This window comes from Procambarus clarkii, chromosome 41 (genome assembly GCF_040958095.1).
Source record: "Procambarus clarkii isolate CNS0578487 chromosome 41, FALCON_Pclarkii_2.0, whole genome shotgun sequence".
In the NCBI taxonomy this organism is placed as follows: domain Eukaryota; kingdom Metazoa; phylum Arthropoda; class Malacostraca; order Decapoda; family Cambaridae; genus Procambarus; species Procambarus clarkii.
In genome coordinates, this window is record NC_091190.1 from 13,640,670 (window position 1) to 13,658,302 (window position 17,633).

Sequence of the window (17,633 nt, forward strand, 5' to 3'; positions counted from 1 at the left end):
ATGAGTAAAAACAATGGTGGCGCCCGGCTGAACCTTGGGAGCGGTGACAAGTGTGATCAACCCTCCCAGTATTTCCTCTCCCGAGCTGCACCCACCACCCTCCCTCCCTGCCTGCCCCCTCCCTCCTACCATCTTGTGGAGTGCCCGGTCAGTATGCAAGACCTGCACACGCTCGCCTCCCCGGGGTCTTCAAACTTGTTAATGCCACCGAGCCATTACATTAAAACAAAAACAAAAAATTCCCGGAACCCAAACTCAGACGCAGCTTTTCGAGGATGTATGACGAATAGTAATAAGACTGAATTTTTACTCATTGTATTTTGTACTTACATATTTTTTAATCTGTATGCTTAACAGCCATTACAATTTAAAAATAATGTAAATGGATATCAATTTGTAATCCTCCCTTTTCTAATTACCCCAAATTCTGGAATGTAACAAGAAATTTTAGAATCGATATTTTACCAAAAGAAATTCCTTAATGGCATAGATGGAGTTGTCTTTTCTTGCATACAGTAGAAGGTAACCTCAAGAAGAAGGCCTCGGATACCATAGTGGTGAAGTTTAAGTTAGAGGTAGTTATCATAATTCACTTTTGTAAACAGAGTGGTAGACGGTTGGAACAAGTTAGGTGAGAAGGTGGTGGAGGCCAAAACCGTCAGTAATTTCAAAGGGTTATATGACAAAGTGTGCTGGGAAGATGGGACACCACGAGCATAGCTCTCATCCTGTAACTACACTTAGGTAATTACACTTGGGTAATTATACATACACACACACACACACACACACACACACACACACACACACTACATACATACATTCCCAGGATGCAGCCTATGGCTGCTTGTCAAGCTCCGGTCAAACGTGCCGGACCAACCGGGCTGTGGTGGGTATGTGCGCCTGCCGGCCGCTGCAAGCAACATCCTAGTGGACCAAACTCTCACAAGTCAAGCCAGGCCTTCGGTTTGGGCTTGGGGAGTAGAAGAACTCCCAGAACTCCATCAACCAGGTACCAATTTACTACTAGGTGAACAGAGGCATCTGATGAAAGAATCTACCCATTTATGTGGGTGTAAATTTGTATTTGTTTTTTGCTTATATTGTGAGATAGACTATACCTAATAAAGGGACTAAAGCTACATTTTTTTAATTAGTTGTCATCAAAATACAATATATCTAATTGTGTATGTAACTACAGTACTGCATACAGTACTGTGTGTGTTGTTTTTAAAAAGTTTTTAAAAATGTGATCAACTTTCTCTTGACAGGTGTAAAATATGAGAGAGTCATGCTCAGTAAGCCTACCTTACCTTGAGGTGCTTCTGGGGCTTAGCATCCCCGTGGCCCGGTCGTTGACTAGGCCTTCAATTAACAATTAACAACGCCTATAATTAATATGCTGTGTATAAAAAAAAGTACAGTAATAGAACAAGAAATGTATTTAGATACTGTAGTGTATTACCCATCTAATGCAATCTGCAACTCTGCAGTGTTCATTTAGGTAGTACACAACTGGAAATTGGTAACCGTTATTACTACAGATTTGGTATACAGTATTTCTCTAGCAATTGAGAAATCTGCAATACCCTTGTTAATATTTTGGAAATCTATAGGTTAATTAAATTAATGTTTTACAATGAAATGTATAGGCCTTCTTTTATGTTTTTCCCACAACCCAGCATTTCCCATTATGATTTAGGCCTCTGTAATCCTCTTTTGGCAATTTTTTATATTTTATTACTGCACGTTTGTTTCAGTGTAATGTGGCGTTAAGTGATTTGGTCGTTGTACTTATTCTTCAAACTTAATTTTGCAGGGTGGCGGTGTAAAGGGCGACATGAGAGTGCCGGTGGCGTCTGTGTACCAGCGGGCAGGTGGCGTGGTGGGAATTGTGGCAGTGGCTGCATCAGCCCCGGCTGCTCATCCACACATAGACCACGATGAGGAGCAAATCTCTCGCCTCGCCCACCACCTCTCCCAGATCTCCGGCGACCATGACGGGTTGCAGGTAAAATTAGAAGAAATTAAATGATTAACTGGTAATGTCCGCTTGGCTTATGGTTATCTTAAAATTTTCACTTGATTACCTGTTGACCTATTAATAATCTGGTGACAATTTTGAAATTTGTAATCCTGCAACCTGGCAGCCTGGCCTGTGGCTAGTCCTGTTTGCCTTGGTTGCCCTAAAATCTAAGTAACCATCACAGCCAGATTGCTCTGGTAACTCGAGCATAGACTTGTCCAGTTCCAGCTTGAAAGTTTCCACTGTTGTTCAGTGACATTATTAAATTTGTTGACAGATTACAAAGTTATGGGTCTCTGATGTATACATTGAACTTTAGTGTGTTTATGGCACCCCAACTTTTTAGTGGACTTATTTTACACTTCTTACCATGTCTCTCATTGCAGCATGTTGTAATTTTATTGTTTACATTTGGAACCTGACCTTCGAGTATTTTCCATGTGTATATCATGAGATCTCTCTCACATCTCCTTTCCAAGGAGTGCAGTTTGAGAGCTTTGTGTCAGTCCCAGTACTGTACTTCAATTGCTTCACTTATGGTGATTTACTGGTTCTTTATGGGCAGTAAAATTTATTTTGTCAATAAGTACAGTAACTTTATAGAGTGCAGTGTGGAGGATTCCTTGGGAACCATAACCGTTAAGGTCTGATATTAATATGCAAGGTAGCATGATGTTTTTAGAGTGCACTGATTGTATTTTAAATTAGTTTGAAGGTTCATGTTCAGTACAGTACTGAGTTCTGATGTCCGGATACCAGAAACAGCCCAGTTTTGGTGCTGGTGTCCAGACACATCGTTTATTACCTATAGTGTACCCAACTGGGTGTCTACCTCTGTCACCCTGCAGTATAAGGACCAAACATGTGCCTGAAGCAAAAAGAGGATTAAATACAATATGATCCCTTTAATTTGATATGAAAAATGAATATAATATTTTTCCTTTAACTTTAATTTTGCAGTATGTTACTGTATTGAAGTACAGTACTGTATATTCAAAGAGTTTGTGACATTTTTGTGGTTTTGTTCTTCTCGTAACTAATTCTGGCAACTTTACCATTTACAGTGCTGTACCACAGTAAGAGCTGGGGATTTCCCATACCTGCCTTAGTTAAATGAACAAATATATTTCTTTAAAGTTTCAAATCTGTTCTTCCCCCCCCCCCCCCTTTTTTTTTTTTTTACATTTCTAATCTGCATATTTCCTAAAAATATGTATAACTCATTATTATGGGGGATCACCATTATAGACCTATGTTTTTAGTTTATCATACATAGGATTATTAGGTATTAAAAGGTATTTCATATAGTTATAGTATTTGGTGATCTTGCCTGATAGCTTTCAGTGTGCTCAGGAAATGATTGACCAAATGTCTTTTCATAGGTGCTGATACATTACCAGAAAATTGATCAATTGTTCTGATCTGTTTTGTTTTACAGGTGCTGGACCAGGAAGATTTGGCTGCAATACTACCAGATGTAAGCAGTGGTAGTGGTCACCAAGATGGGTCGTCTGTGTCACTTGATGGGTTCACAGATGATGTTGTAGTGTCTCGGACAGGCTCTGACACTGAGGGAGATGAGCACGGTTCTGATGTGGCTGGTGATGACGATGATGATGACTTACCAGATGTTATTGTTCGGGAAGCTATTAATTCCATGGCCATTGTGGGTGAAGAAGCCGCTCTCAAGTTCAACACAGTACTGCTGGATGACCTGGACGATGTGGAAAGTAGGAATCGGTCTCGTCATCAGCAGCACTCGCAGCAACAGCAGGGTCAGAGCCGTTTAGGGCATCAACAACGGACATCGAGGAGCCCAAGAACTGAAACAGGCTCAAGAAATCGTGATGATGGAGTTCATGGAGATAAAAGAAGAAGAGGAAGGCCCCCTCGGCCTATAATGGGAAAGGATGCTCATCAAGAAGAAGATCTAGATCCTCCTCCCATGCCAGAACTTGAAAGCTACGTTCCATTAGATTGTAATGTTTCTAATGTGTCTCCAGACAGCGGCATACAGTCAGTGAGTGGTTCTCCGTTGCATCACATTGGTTCCCCACCTCACCACCATTCTCCATTGTATAGTGCGGGCAAGTCTGTCGATGGCTCAGGAAGCCACAATCGGCCATATTCTCCTACTTTGGTTTCTCAAGATTCTCCTCCACCTCCTACCTTATTACCAGCTGTTACTCCTCCTCATTTGTTAAGTTCACCTCATTATGATTATGATTCTCCAAATTCTCCCCAAATGCCAGCTCTAAAATGTCAAGTAGATCCTCCCCCAATATTGCAAGCAGATAATGCTAAGCGAACTAGCCTTGAGGAACAAGGTACTCTTAAAAGAAGAGGACCAGGAAGACCAAAAAAACAAGAAGATAGACCTAAGCGACCTAGGGGGAGACCTAAAGGATCTAAAAATAAAAGACCAAAGAGTGTGGATGGACCATTTGTAGTAGATTTCAAGGAGAATGCTCAAAAACTCCCAGAAGACTCTGATAGTTTTAAGTGTTATAGAAGTGAACTTGGATCCAGTGCACCTGTGGCCCACTGTGTTGGGTATGTGTGGTGTTGATAAGTGGAATCATGGTATAGATGCTGAGGACCTTCCTCCACCTCCAGAGCCCATCCCTCCGTTGAGACGTGGACCTGGCAGGCCCAAAAAGATCCCTCCAGTGTTAGAACCCAGTGTACCCCTCCAGGAACCACAGATAAACAAAGTACAAAGTGAGCACAATGCAGAGTCTTGTGCTGAAGACAGTGCCAATCTTTCTAGTGCCAAGCCTGAAACCCATGTAGCCAGTTTTGAGCCATCCAATTCTGTGAATTTTAATCATAGAAACACACAAGACAAACGTTTAAAGGGAAAGAGGCCAGTGGGTCGGCCAAGAAAATATCCTAAAAGGGAGGAAGTAAATATGTCCAGTAATTTACCTGCCACTGCAGCTAGCAAAAAGTGTTTCAGTGAAAGAATAATGCATAAAATTATAAATGAAAAAGTTCGTAATAGTGAAAAATCTGATAAATTATCTGTCCGAGTTGAGGATATTGAAGGTTCCATTGAACCCTTCAGTGATCCTTATACATTTCATGACCTTCCTTTTGGAAACTTACAAGAAGCTGAGAGAAAGCATCAGAAAAAACTTCTTAAACCAAAGTATAATAGTGAAGGTATACCTCTGGAAGGGAAAAGAAAAAGGGGAAGGAAAAAAGAATTGCCAGCTATTTTTGAAAAAGTGTATGGGAGTCAAGATCTGAAAACCAGAGTCAAGAGTGAAAGTGGAAAACCATCCTTTTGTGCAGCTACTTTATCATTTAAACAGATACACAGAAAAAAGAAAAAGAAGCCAAAGCATTTCAAAAGTAAGCATAAAAATATTGTGGACCCAGTGTTTCTTGCTGACTTGGAAGATCTAACAAAAGGCATTCAGCAGTGCTCAATATCTAAAATCCCAATCCTTCAGCAAACTAAACCCGGTGAGATACTTTTACCTTCAATATTTCGCTTAAGGAAAGTATCTTTAGCAGCCAAGAAAAGACGAGGCAGTGAAAAGACCAGAACGAGTGACAGAGAATCGGGAACAGAAGGGGAGAGTGGCAAGGAGAAAGCATTAAGCAAGAGAAAAAAGAAATTACAAGAAGTACCAAAACAGGTAAGATATCATCTTGAAAAATTACTCTAATTATATGTAAGTACAGTAGTGTATTTTCTTTTATAGAGCAGTTTCACCTATCCCTGCTCTGCCTAGTTTTTCTTTTGTCAATAAAACCCAAGCATGTTTAAAGATGTGAGTTGTCTGAAACTCAGAGGAAACATGCCTTGATCTAAAAGAATTTGTTTATTGACCAGTCATAATTTATTCTGGAATAAAATTATGCTATTTAAATTTTAACATTTTATGAAGATCAGACATACACATGCATTGAGTGAACTGTATATCACCATAATTATTTGTCAAATACATTGAGTGTTCCTCCAAAAGTGTTAAACAATTCATACTATATGAAAGATCCTACACGTGGCCAACTCCTCAAGAATAGGGAGTTCCCATAGACAGCAAAGCATTTAAAGGACAGTATATAGATAGAATACAGTACTGTATCTATAGCATAGTGGGGAAACAGCCTGTGGGTTCATGGCTAGGTTAGGGTGGGACAGCAAGGCATAGTGTCCTCACTACATTAACCACTATGCACCCAGCAATGCATGGAAACCCAGATGGAAAGTAGTTTGCAGATTGTTTTCTTATTGAAAATATGGCACTGTACTCTATACCTAACACTATAACTATAACTAACTTATTACAGCATACAGGTATATATATATTTGACTGATTTCTTTGCAAGAAGAAATACAGCAGTTAGAAGTTTTTGTATTGATTATTCATTATTTAAGAAATTTTGTAGTACAGTAAAACTAAACAAAAATATTTATGCGATAAATATTGTAACTGAAAGACCTAGGCCTGGATAATTCAGAAAGATTAATTTGGTACAAGTCAAGAGAGGAAATGTAGATTCAACAGTATTAAATGCATTAAATACAGTATAAGATCTAAATATATATACAGCATTTTGAATTAGACTATGCAATTATGAACAAATTATGCAATTATATGGGTGAGTAAATTTTAATTTTAGAAATTGCCTAGAGATTAAGAAAGTTAAATTGTGGTGGAGGATAAAGTATTTATTGTACTACAATTAATGAGTAAAATACTGTATGGGTGAAGGTTTATTGAGAAAAAGTGGTGATATTAATCAATCTTTTAACTGTTCTCATAACAAGTTAGCTCTCTAAATTCTTAGACATAAGTTTTACATTGTTTTAGTTCCTTGTGAGTGCATTAGTCAGGTAAATGAAAACCATAGAACATACCTAGGCATCGCTCTGTCTAACTCAACATCAGTACTATATTTACGGGTATGTCAAGTCCAAGAGGGCAATGAATACAGGAAATTGGCTTTTAAAAATGTTAAGGAAGCAATTTGTGAGGTAATGAAGAAATATGTAATGGCATCAGCATCTAGAAATATTTTCCAAAGTCTTTTTTAGAGTTTTGCTTAATAATGAAAAGTTTTTACAGAATGAATGATACTTAGTTTTAAAGATGCCATGATTTGTAGATTTAAAATTGTGCAGATGCTATTCTTGTGCTGAAGTTTTAAATAATTTACTTGGAGAAATATGAAGAGTAGAATTTACAGTGACTAGTGTATTATCCTAATGTTGCCACTTTTCATCAAAATATTTTAAGACAAATAGCTAATCATTATAATAATATCACTGAATTAAATATTTATGATTAAGGAAATAGAAAAGGTTTACCATAAAAACTTATTTTTCTTTAGGTTTAAGTGAGGCCTGGCGGTGTTATTCTGCCTTGTTGACTAGGTAAGGAGTAGGGTTGATCAAGGGATAGATGAATGGACTGTAAAGTGATATATTACATGAGCATTTGGAGTGAGGAAGACAAGTCAAAGACATTTGCTTCTCTACAATTATAGTGAATGGATTAGAGAAAGCTATAATTCTATTTATAAATGATACATTTACAATATATTCAGCATATAAAAATCTACAAGTTTCATCTGTCTATTACAGGGAAGCATAGTGTCTTTGGATGCATAAATGTCGGTGGATACTGTCATAACATATAATAACAGTAATTGTTGTATTAATAACAGTGATGATAATTATATATAAGTAATAACAATACTGTACTATAATATAGTGTAACTCTGCATCACAAACTGTATAGCAATGAACCTGGTTCGCATCGTATGTTTTTCAAATCACCTGATGGCCTTCGTGTTATTTAGGTTTGCGCTTTTTGGGTTTAAATATATATTTTATTATCGATTTAATTGTATCATAATTTGCATACTAATATATCATATTTGCATTTGTTTGAAGTTTTTAAGTTTTTTTTAAATTTGTTGACGACAGATCAGAGACCCTCGGACTGGCCCAGAATTGTGTTTTACATCACAGTGTTTTGAATGATCAAGTTTTGCATTAACAGTTTTACGCTAAATGTTGAATACTGTACAGTTATAGCATAAATTAATGAAAATAATAATAATGTTCTCTATTGACATGATGATAATACTATACTGTATTGACACATGATGATAATACTGTACTGTATTGACAGATTACAGTAATACTGTACTTTCACAGATAATACTATATTGACATTATAATAGTGTATTAATAGATGATAATACTGTATTAATAGATTATGGTAATACTGTATTGACAAAGTAAGACAAAAAGTAGCAGTAATAAGTGCAATAATAATGACACTAAAGCCGTTTTAAAATGAATATGAAAGCAGCATAAATATCAGTAGATTCAGCTATAACTTGTAACCATAACAAATGCTACAGTGTACTGAATGATTATAATTGAAGTTATATCCCAATTGACTATCCCTCAGTTATCAACTCTCTCGTGAGATTATCCATCCGGGTCTTTCCTGTGTCACTTAGATAAGATTTATACCTTTTTTTCTCTTTCTGGTCCAGATAGATAATTCAGCAAGAAGTTTGATGAAGCTAAATTCTTCTTGATTACACTGATACTATTTCTTGAGAATCTTGAATTTTTGTCATAGTGAGAGATAGAGAAATATATACACAGTCATAACCAAATGACCAACTCATCTGCAGAAAAAACTACTTTTTCTGTGAATAATTGTTTTGAGAGAGTAGTCACTAAGCCTCGAATAAGGTTATTACAAGTACTGTACGAGGAGAGAAACCCAAGGCGTGTCAGTGAATGATTCCTCTACACAAATGATGTTTTAATATTTCCTATTATTTTGGATATTATTAAGCCATGTTTCAAGGTAATTCAATTTCTTCATACTGTAATTATATTAATCAAGTCCAGTAGAGTGAACACAAGAATTGAAGACACCTATGTGTAATATCAAAATATATTTGAGTAAAGTAATTCACTTTATAATAATGAGTAAAAGGCAAAGTAGAATATTTTAGTGTGATGCTATAATTTGGGAACAATGAATATACTGTGTGTGTATGTATGTATGTATATTTAATAATTATTTCTATATTTTTATGTATATTTTTATGTATATATTTTTTTTACACAACCTTTGGTGATCACGGATGGTGCTTGGGGGTAATAATTTATTTTACAAATTCTGTGACTCAATAGTATTTACACATAACTGGAGACAGAAAGCACACTGAAGGTGGTGTGCATTAGAAATGTAATTTAATATTGATTAAGATATGTTTATACTAAAGATGTTGCCATTTGTCCTTTTTTCTTTACTTAGGGTCGAGAGCGAACAGAAGCTAATGAACAAAGGCTGCCTCTGAAAAAACGACACCGCCACATTTCAACAGCAGTTCCTGCCACTCCAGAGCCCCCCAAGGTTGAAAATATTAAAAGTGAAGTTAGTGTAACAAAAACAAATGAAAAAGCAAATTGTGTCGAGAAAGAAACCAAAACTGAAAAGGAGGAGAAGGAGAAAATTAATAAAATTGACCCCCGGTCAGAGAAGTCGACAGTTCCTAAACCTAGTGTGCTCTCTGAAACACCAAAATCTCTTAGAACTGAAAGCAAAATTATTAAGCAAAGCAGTGATGATATGAACAAGAAACCAGAAGAAATACTATTAGTGAATTCAGTAACGAGAAAATTAGAAGAACAAGTGGCAAAAAGTACTAGACTTGACGAAACAGTACAAATACCAGATGTTTTAAATATTAAAACTGTGGAGGATTCTGAGAGTAGCAAAGTTACTAGAATTTGTGTAAGTGAACCAGAGGTGAACAAGACAGTGGAGAAAACTGAACCTGTCACTCGAGTAAACAGTGAGGTCCCCACTTCAACTCGTACTACGACTACTACCCCAAAGAAAAGACACAGATTAGAGGTAGATTTAGCTAATACTCCTGCAGCAGCAACAAGAGCCACATCAGGATTAATTAAAGGAAAAACTGAAAAAGAATTGCCTAAGGCCAAGGAAAAAGATACATCTGTTAAAACACCAGTAACAAAATCTCCTAAAGTTGCAAAGATCCAGGTTTCAAAGAAGTTGCAAGTACACCTCTACCTAAGGTGGAAGATACAAGTGATAATACTCTTACTCTCAAGGTTTCTGGTACAGATGAAGGAAACCCAAGTAATATTATTGAAGGAAGTAAATCTCAGGAACCAGTTGAACCTGTTGTACATCCGCCTGTTGTCCCCGAGCCTGAAATAGAATCTCAACCTCAAAAAGAGAGTTCTGGGACTCACTCAGATAGTGATATACCCAGTGAGCATGAGCCACTGTATGAGAGTGATCAAAGTGGCTTTATGTCTGATAAAGAAGGCCCCAAAGAAGTACCAACCAAGTTGCCACAAAAAAGACGCAAAAAGAAGAGAGAGTTAAGATCGCCCATTCCTAAAGTTACTGATAAACTTGCTCCAGCAGAAGTCACAGAAGACAATGAACCGCCTCCAATAAAAAAGAAAAAGAAACTAAAGCGCAGGAAAACAAATAGAACAGGATTTCCTACAATTAGAAGAAAGAAACGCAAGGTCAAAGATACTTTGGAACAAAAGGGAAATGAGAAGTGTTTGGAAGTTGAATCACTTAGTAATAACAGTAGTCTTCCTAGAGAATCTCCTAACAGTCTTCCTAGTGAAGCTTCTAGCAGTCATCCTACGGAGAGCTCTAGTAGCCTTACTGTAGAAAGCTCCAATAGTATTATAGAGGAAAACTCCAAAAGTCTTCCTGTAGAAAGTTTTATTAGTCAAAAACCCATTGATCCTGAATCAGAGGTAGCAATAGACGACAGCAAAGAAGCCCCAGAAACTCCTGCTATTCTTTTAGAATGTGAACCCACAGTAACAAGATCAAGTAGAGATAAGTCAGAAGTTTCTTCATGTAAAGGTCCTGTTCCTGTCCCAGCACCCAGACCACGGGGACGTCCAAAGAAGGCCAATGCTGATGTCAAGCCATCATCTAGAACCCCATCACTATCACCATCTCAGTCACCAGAAAAAGTTCCAAAGCAGCTTAGAGAATCATTAAGGGAAAGAAGATCAACCAAATCTGCAGAGGACACTCAAGTAGATAAAAAACCTGAGCCAGAACAAGATGAACAACAACTTGAAAGGATCCTTGAGAGAGTAGCCACCGGTATTGGATGTAGGACTCGAAGAAAACGTGATCTTAGTGAAGAAAGTAACAAAACAATCCAGTCAGATGGAAAGAGGCAAAGAAAAATTGAAGAAGAAGTAAGTACTGGTTATATTTTTACTAGAAAGTTATTTTAATGCAACTTTATTTTGTTGTATGTTAGTGTTTGTTATTATTTTTATCAGAATCTTTAGTACCTTAAACTACACTATAATTTCTCGAGATAGTCGTTCAGCCAATTATACTATAGCTAATTTTCCACGGCAGTACCTCGGTGCATCGTAAGGCCAGATATTCACCTGATCTGATGATGCAGTGCTTCCTTAACAGTGACTGAGAGAGTAAGGTCTAGTTCATTATGCCCTTCCTCCTAGCTTCTCTGTGCTTGTCCCCTAAGTAGCTCCCTGGTGTTTAGGTGCTGAGGAATGCACAGCCTCCTAAACACACCTGAACCTGAGGCTTATACAGCCTACTAAAAACTAGGATCATAATCAGGTTCTCTGAAAGAGGTGAGGGCTAGTTTGTGGATCAGAACAGCAAACCATCCACATTTCACAGGCTAAATGAAACAAGCCACTGCACCTAATAATGAAATAAGATGAAGAGAATGAGGCATGGGATAGGAAAGTTGAATTTTTATTACTCTTAACTCGTCCAACCGCTAACATTCCACTTGTTGACCACTTATAAAGGGTACAAATATCTTTGGATGCTTCTTCAACTTATTAAGGTTAGCAGCTTCCACCTGTTACATTTGGTCTCATTTTTACTCAGTTTAAAAAGGCTGCCCTTATCCAACATGCATATTTCTCTCAGTATTCTATATATAGTAATCTTCTCTGCTCCTCTCCTGTTTAGTTAATAAATGGAGTTTACCCAGCCTGTTCCTTTAATCCTCTTAATTCAAGCAGTAAGTCTTGCTGCTTTCTCCAGTTTTATTTTGTGCTTTACAAAGAGCAGATTCCAATATTGGCCTCACATATGCTATGTCAATTTTCTTGAAAGAGTCCTTGTTTAGATTCTTAAATACTGTTATGTTTGCCACCTTCCCATATGCTACCAATTTTATCGTGTTTGTATGTCTGGTGTCAGTGTTAAATTATATTCACTTTTAAGTCTTTTTTTTCTCTTTAATTCCAGGAGGTGTCATTCCTTTTTTATGTAGAGGCTATCTAGTCTCGTCTCCCTTTCCCATCTTCATGACCTTACACTTGTTGGAGGTTGAACTGCAACATCATTGTACCCTTTCTGGAGTTTGTTACTGTCTTCCTGCAATGCTCTTAATGCATTGGTTTTTATTCCCCATCCCTTGGTTTTTATATTCTTCCTTGTAAAAATGGAGGTGGTCTATAGTGTATCTCGGAAAGATCTTGACATATTCTAGAAGTGGGTAGATAAATATCTGTTAAGTTAAAACCCCAAAAGTATAAGGTATTGAAGAGTATGGTGGTGGTGGTCCTTTTGAGTTGTCATGTACAAACAAATCACTTATTCTAAAGCTCAAAACAAAACCCTGCCACCTAGTCCCATGTGCTGTTTACACCCATTCCCTATTTCCTTATACATATGCCATTTCTGGTCATCTTGACCTACCTATGCTACTCTTCTTCCTGTTAAATACTGTCTCTTCTGCAATTTCTCCGGATTCAGTTATTCAACATTACAAAACCATCGCAGCACACTATTCGGTTTTGTAATTTATCAAATTTTCACCATTTTTCTACGACATTTGAATTCATTAGTCTAGTGTGTTCTATCATCACAACTGCATCTCAGACTATCCATTTCTACTGCTCTACTTCTTTATTTTTCACGTTCAAGCCATACAAGCATATCGCTCGTGCTACATCTCTTCCTCCCTTACTCTCTTTAACCTGGGCTTTCATTGCTCCTGCCACTTTCCTGACTCTTATTAATTTTTATTGAACAGAATATCCAGGTATTGTTTATCACTCACTTCTACTACTACTCTATTCTCACTAATTCCACATGGCTTCATTCACTCTACAACATCTTAATCATAATACAGTAGAGTAATTGCAAATATTAGCAACATCATTAGTTTGAAACTACACAAAAATAAATGACAAAAAACATTAAAAGTAGTTCAGTTTAAATGTTATAGAGAATGAGTTACAAATGACCAGACGATTTTCATTTTGACTTTAAACTTATTATCTATACTAATATTTAGTAAAATTGTTGAGAATTTAATAATTACATATAGGTTGAAGGGCAGTATGCTATTTCTAAGGTTTGAGGTACATATCACATCACTATATCTCAGGTATGAAGCATATAATGTACCAACATTTATTCATGTACATACTTTATATACAGGGTGCCCCATAAGTCTGGAACCAGTGCACAAAATGATGAGACCGGCTTTTATTTTTATTTATTTTATGTACAGAATCTGTTCAATGTGTCTACCATTATGATTGATACACAAATGCAGACGAGGTATTCAGTCCGCATTCACACGTCAAATGATGTCAGGAATGATGGATCCAGACTTATGGGATACCTTCAAGGTAACCTCAAGGTAAGGTACCCTGTATATTGAGAAATAACAAAAAAATTATTTGGAATTGTCATTATAGTCATGAATATTTTTTTTTCAATAGCACAGTTAAATCTTTAATAATTATTCTGTTTTAAGATAAAAAGCATATAAATTCAGGGGTAATGTTTTTCTATACTGTAATCATCTCAGGACAGAATGAAAGTAGTACTATTCACAGACATGTGATTAACCAAGAAATAAAATGTTGAGAATATGAAAATTCATCTATCTGAGCGGGCCCCTCAGTTGCTTTGCCTGGCCAGAGTTCAAGTTCACTCAGGACACTGCTCACATTCAAGGCACTGGGCTACTTTGAGTCCCACAGTGACAAACAACTTCAAATTGTTTTCCCTCATAATCTAGGGGCAGAAAACCAAATGGATTGCTAAGGGGATGGTGTACCTAACACATACTACTGTTGAACTAGTGCAGATACCCTGTTGCCTGGAAAATAGCTACCAATATGATCTAGAGACACACCATGGACTTGAGGAGCCCCCACAAGAGAGCAATCCCCAAATGGTTGAAGTAGATGATTACCTGCTTACACACCAGTGACTATTGAGGAGCGAGAACTAGTTCTTTGTGTCATCCACTAACCATTTATACCTGATGCACTAATTTCCCCTCTCAATATTAACGTTTTCATCATATTTTTTTTAAATTAGAAATTAAAATTCCACCTTGGAGTATGACCCGAGTACCGGGGCATACTTTGGCCCCCCCCAAAAAATCCCTGCAAGGTCCAGTTGAGGGAGATCAGGGGTTAATTCTGGAGATCCTGTGCATGAATCAGAACAGAAACTGAACAAGAAGCCATGGGGAGTCCCCTGTGTGCTGATACAGTTTCAGAGAAAGCTTAGACTTCTTAACTAAACTGGCCACTATAGACATGTGTTTCTAGAAGGAATGGTTTCCAGGCACAACAATAAAGTTAGCCAGCTTCCCTGACTCGGTAGTGTAATTTGTCGGATGTCAGCTAGTTGTTAGCTGTCATAGTGAGCAGTATTCCTCAATGTTAAGTGTTAGCTATGTTTTTCACAGGTGTCTACTCTTGGACTAATTGGGAAGATCATTTGAAAACTTTAGCATTACACTGGGGCAGAAAATCTCTTGAGGGTCTGGCATGTGAGTAGTGTCTTGATGAACGAATAAAAAAGGTACTGATGAAGGTCTTCTTGAATCTTTGGCATTTTTATAAATCTGGGGTTTAATGCCAAAAAAATTTTGGTGCATAATTTTTTTGGCATTCAGTACTGGATTCTTAAGTAAATTTACATTTAAATGTTTGCATTCATTCATTTATTTACTTACTTTTATTTATGTATAAGAAGGTTCATTGGGTTGTGAAAGTACATACTTTGGTTATTGAGTGGTACATTCTTGCAAAGCCACTAATATGCAGCATGTCACATGGGTGGGCATTTTGTTAAATGAAAAATTTAGCAAAATGCTGATAATTCTGACCCCACTGCAGAACATTCTTTAGTTTTGTGTCATTCATTTGCTCACTTATTATATTATTTTATTGGTGTACAGTACTGTATATTCTTTTATGGATTTTCCTCATATTCAGAGTACCTTCATAAAGTATTTTCCCTTGTCTCACATTTTAATCACTTAATTTTATTTCTATTTATTAATTTTTTAATGATGTACAAAAATATAATATAGTTCAGCTTAATTGATTTTAAAATTACAGGTGGATGATAGTGATGCAATTGTCTTGTCATCCGAGTCCATGCCTAGCAGTGAACCACCGTCAGGAGATGAAAGTAATCGAACGTTGACTGGAAATAGGAGAGTTCCCCGTTGGCGAAAGAAATATCTTGTTGCTGGCCTCTTTTCAACTTATTACAAGGAGGATGAGTAAGAGCAATTTTTTTGTGGTTATATGATAATTTCTTCAGTTATCTAGGCTTTCATATTCCCAACAATTTTTTATTTTATATCTTTAGAATGCAGAGTCTGAGGGAGGGAAATATCAGGAAGCTAACTTTCCACTTTACTTTCAATAATGTTAAATGTTGCAATAGCTGATATACTTCTTCATGAAAAGTGTTGATTACACAATGTAACATGATATTTGTTTATGGGTAGTGTTATTTCCTAATTGCTTATGCCTAAAAAGTTTAGAAAATACAGTAGCTATTATTCCCCACAACCTATGCTTTTGTGATCAAGATTCATATTTTGAAAGTCGCCAGTTTCCAATGAGATAATGGGTGAATTTGCATCTGTGTGCTTTCATTGGTGTTCTTCGTGCTGTGTCAATAACAAAGCTAGCAGGGAAGCTTGGTAAAACATGCCTTGGAGCCCCAGCAGGAATGCCAACATTGTCAAGTCACTGATGACCTCTCACCCATCCTCCTCTTACTTGAAGGAATCGAGCAAGGTCTTGACGCTGTTATAATCCTCCTTGGGTTGCCCAGAGTGAGCCGGGGGGGGAAAGAAGAGATGGGTACATGTTTCCATTGTGGAGTTACTCCAAGTTTACTTGCACTGGATCTATCTGGAATGTTCTGGGTCAATTTCTAAATGCCACTGTCCTGGTCACAAAGCAAAGTTTATGAGAACTAATAGCCACAAATGGAGACATAAGCAATTAAAAAATAACACTTGCTACCCAAGTACTTTTTTTTTTTTTTTAAAGGGTGTTATCCAAGCCAGCCAAACTTTTTCACAGCTGCAAGCCTACCAATAATTTGTTTAGCAGTTTCAATTAAAATAGTTTGTTGATGGGATTTAAATATAATATAAGATAATTAGGGAAAAATCAATATTTTTGTGCAAAAAATATTAAATTTTTATATTTTGAGTATGAACAGGTGAATTTTCAGGTTAGACGTGTACTTTAAAGTAAGATTCTTCAGTCTAAATTTTGCAGGTCATCTGTAAAATAAAGGCTGAAAGTTCAGACAATTAGAATTGTATCTTCCTGCACTGCACACCTGTTATTGGAAAAAACTTCAAAGTGCAATTGTTAAGAACATATTTTTGTTGTTTTTACAAATGTTCAGGTAAAGTTAATGTCAAAATGTTTCCAAGCTAAATTATTTTCATTTCAAAACACCGAGAATAATGAAAACATTAAAAAACATTCAAATATAGCCTAATTAAGAAAGAAACGTTCAACTCTCAAAACGACATATGTTGGCTGGCGTAGTTGAGGGGTTAAAGTAAATACAGTGAGCTAATGTCACTTGAGTTTCTTCCTTGGGCTGTGTTGCTCTCTTAAATGACATGACATCAGAACAACCAGGCTAGTTTGACTTTCATAAGGTCATTAACAGTGAAAGGTAGACATTGGGCATTCTTCTACCTTGCCTGGCATGACATCCAGAGGATTCATTTTATCTACACTCAAAAACCTCCAAGTGATACTAAGCCAGTGGAGCTTTACCTCATTTGTGGGATTTCTTCAGTGTCTTCCATTGTGGCTTTGGCCTTTGGCTGTTGTCACTTCTGGCTCCTCAGGATTCTGTCTTTATAATAATTCCCAGAAGGATTACAGTACAATTGACTTGAGAATGGTCCAGGACGGACCGAAACGTCGTCGTCCCTTCACCTTCTAGTGTGTGGTCTGGTCAACTTACTTTAGTCACGTTATTGTGACTCATCGCCTGCATTACAGTACTCATTTTGATGTATGGTCACTTGTGTTTTTCCACAGTGTGGATGCAAGTTAGCCTGGGCCTTGAGTGATATTGCTGGTCTGTGTGCACTCTGTGGCACTGGTAACCATTCCCTTGTTTATTTTCTAGCTTTGTATGGTGTTTGGAGTTCATACTAAAGGAGCAACCAAGGAGGGTATTAGCTCAGAATAAGGCTTTAAGTGTAGATGATTACTCTAGTTAATTTCTGAACAAGTCACCTGGTT

General features: G+C 37.0%; 2 protein-coding genes across 7 annotated transcripts in view; both read left to right on the plus strand.

Annotated features, from left to right (window-relative positions):
- The window catches only part of LOC123761033 (histone-lysine N-methyltransferase ash1), a 126,984-nt gene extending 121,621 nt beyond the window's left edge, over positions 1-5,363 (plus strand). For 5 of the 6 annotated variants that reach the window (XM_069339361.1, XM_045746875.2, XM_045746876.2 and 2 more), the window contains exons 8-9: positions 1,820-2,011; positions 3,465-4,743. In XM_069339361.1, the coding sequence (XP_069195462.1) occupies positions 1,820-2,011; positions 3,465-4,595 (1,323 nt within the window). In that variant the 3' untranslated portion in view covers positions 4,596-4,743. Of the gene's footprint in view, positions 1-1,819; positions 2,012-3,464 lie in introns of all 6 variants that reach the window. The other variant, XM_069339363.1, reaches the window with a different exon arrangement.
- Positions 4,939-17,633, plus strand: part of ash1 (histone-lysine N-methyltransferase ash1) — a 35,719-nt gene continuing 23,024 nt past the window's right edge. Inside the window, exons 1-5 of the mRNA XM_069339143.1 lie at positions 4,939-5,673; positions 9,331-10,101; positions 10,155-11,285; positions 13,601-13,732; positions 15,456-15,622. Coding sequence (XP_069195244.1) covers positions 4,939-5,673; positions 9,331-10,101; positions 10,155-11,285; positions 13,601-13,732; positions 15,456-15,622 — 2,936 coding nt within the window. The remainder of the gene's footprint in view (positions 5,674-9,330; positions 10,102-10,154; positions 11,286-13,600; positions 13,733-15,455; positions 15,623-17,633) is intronic.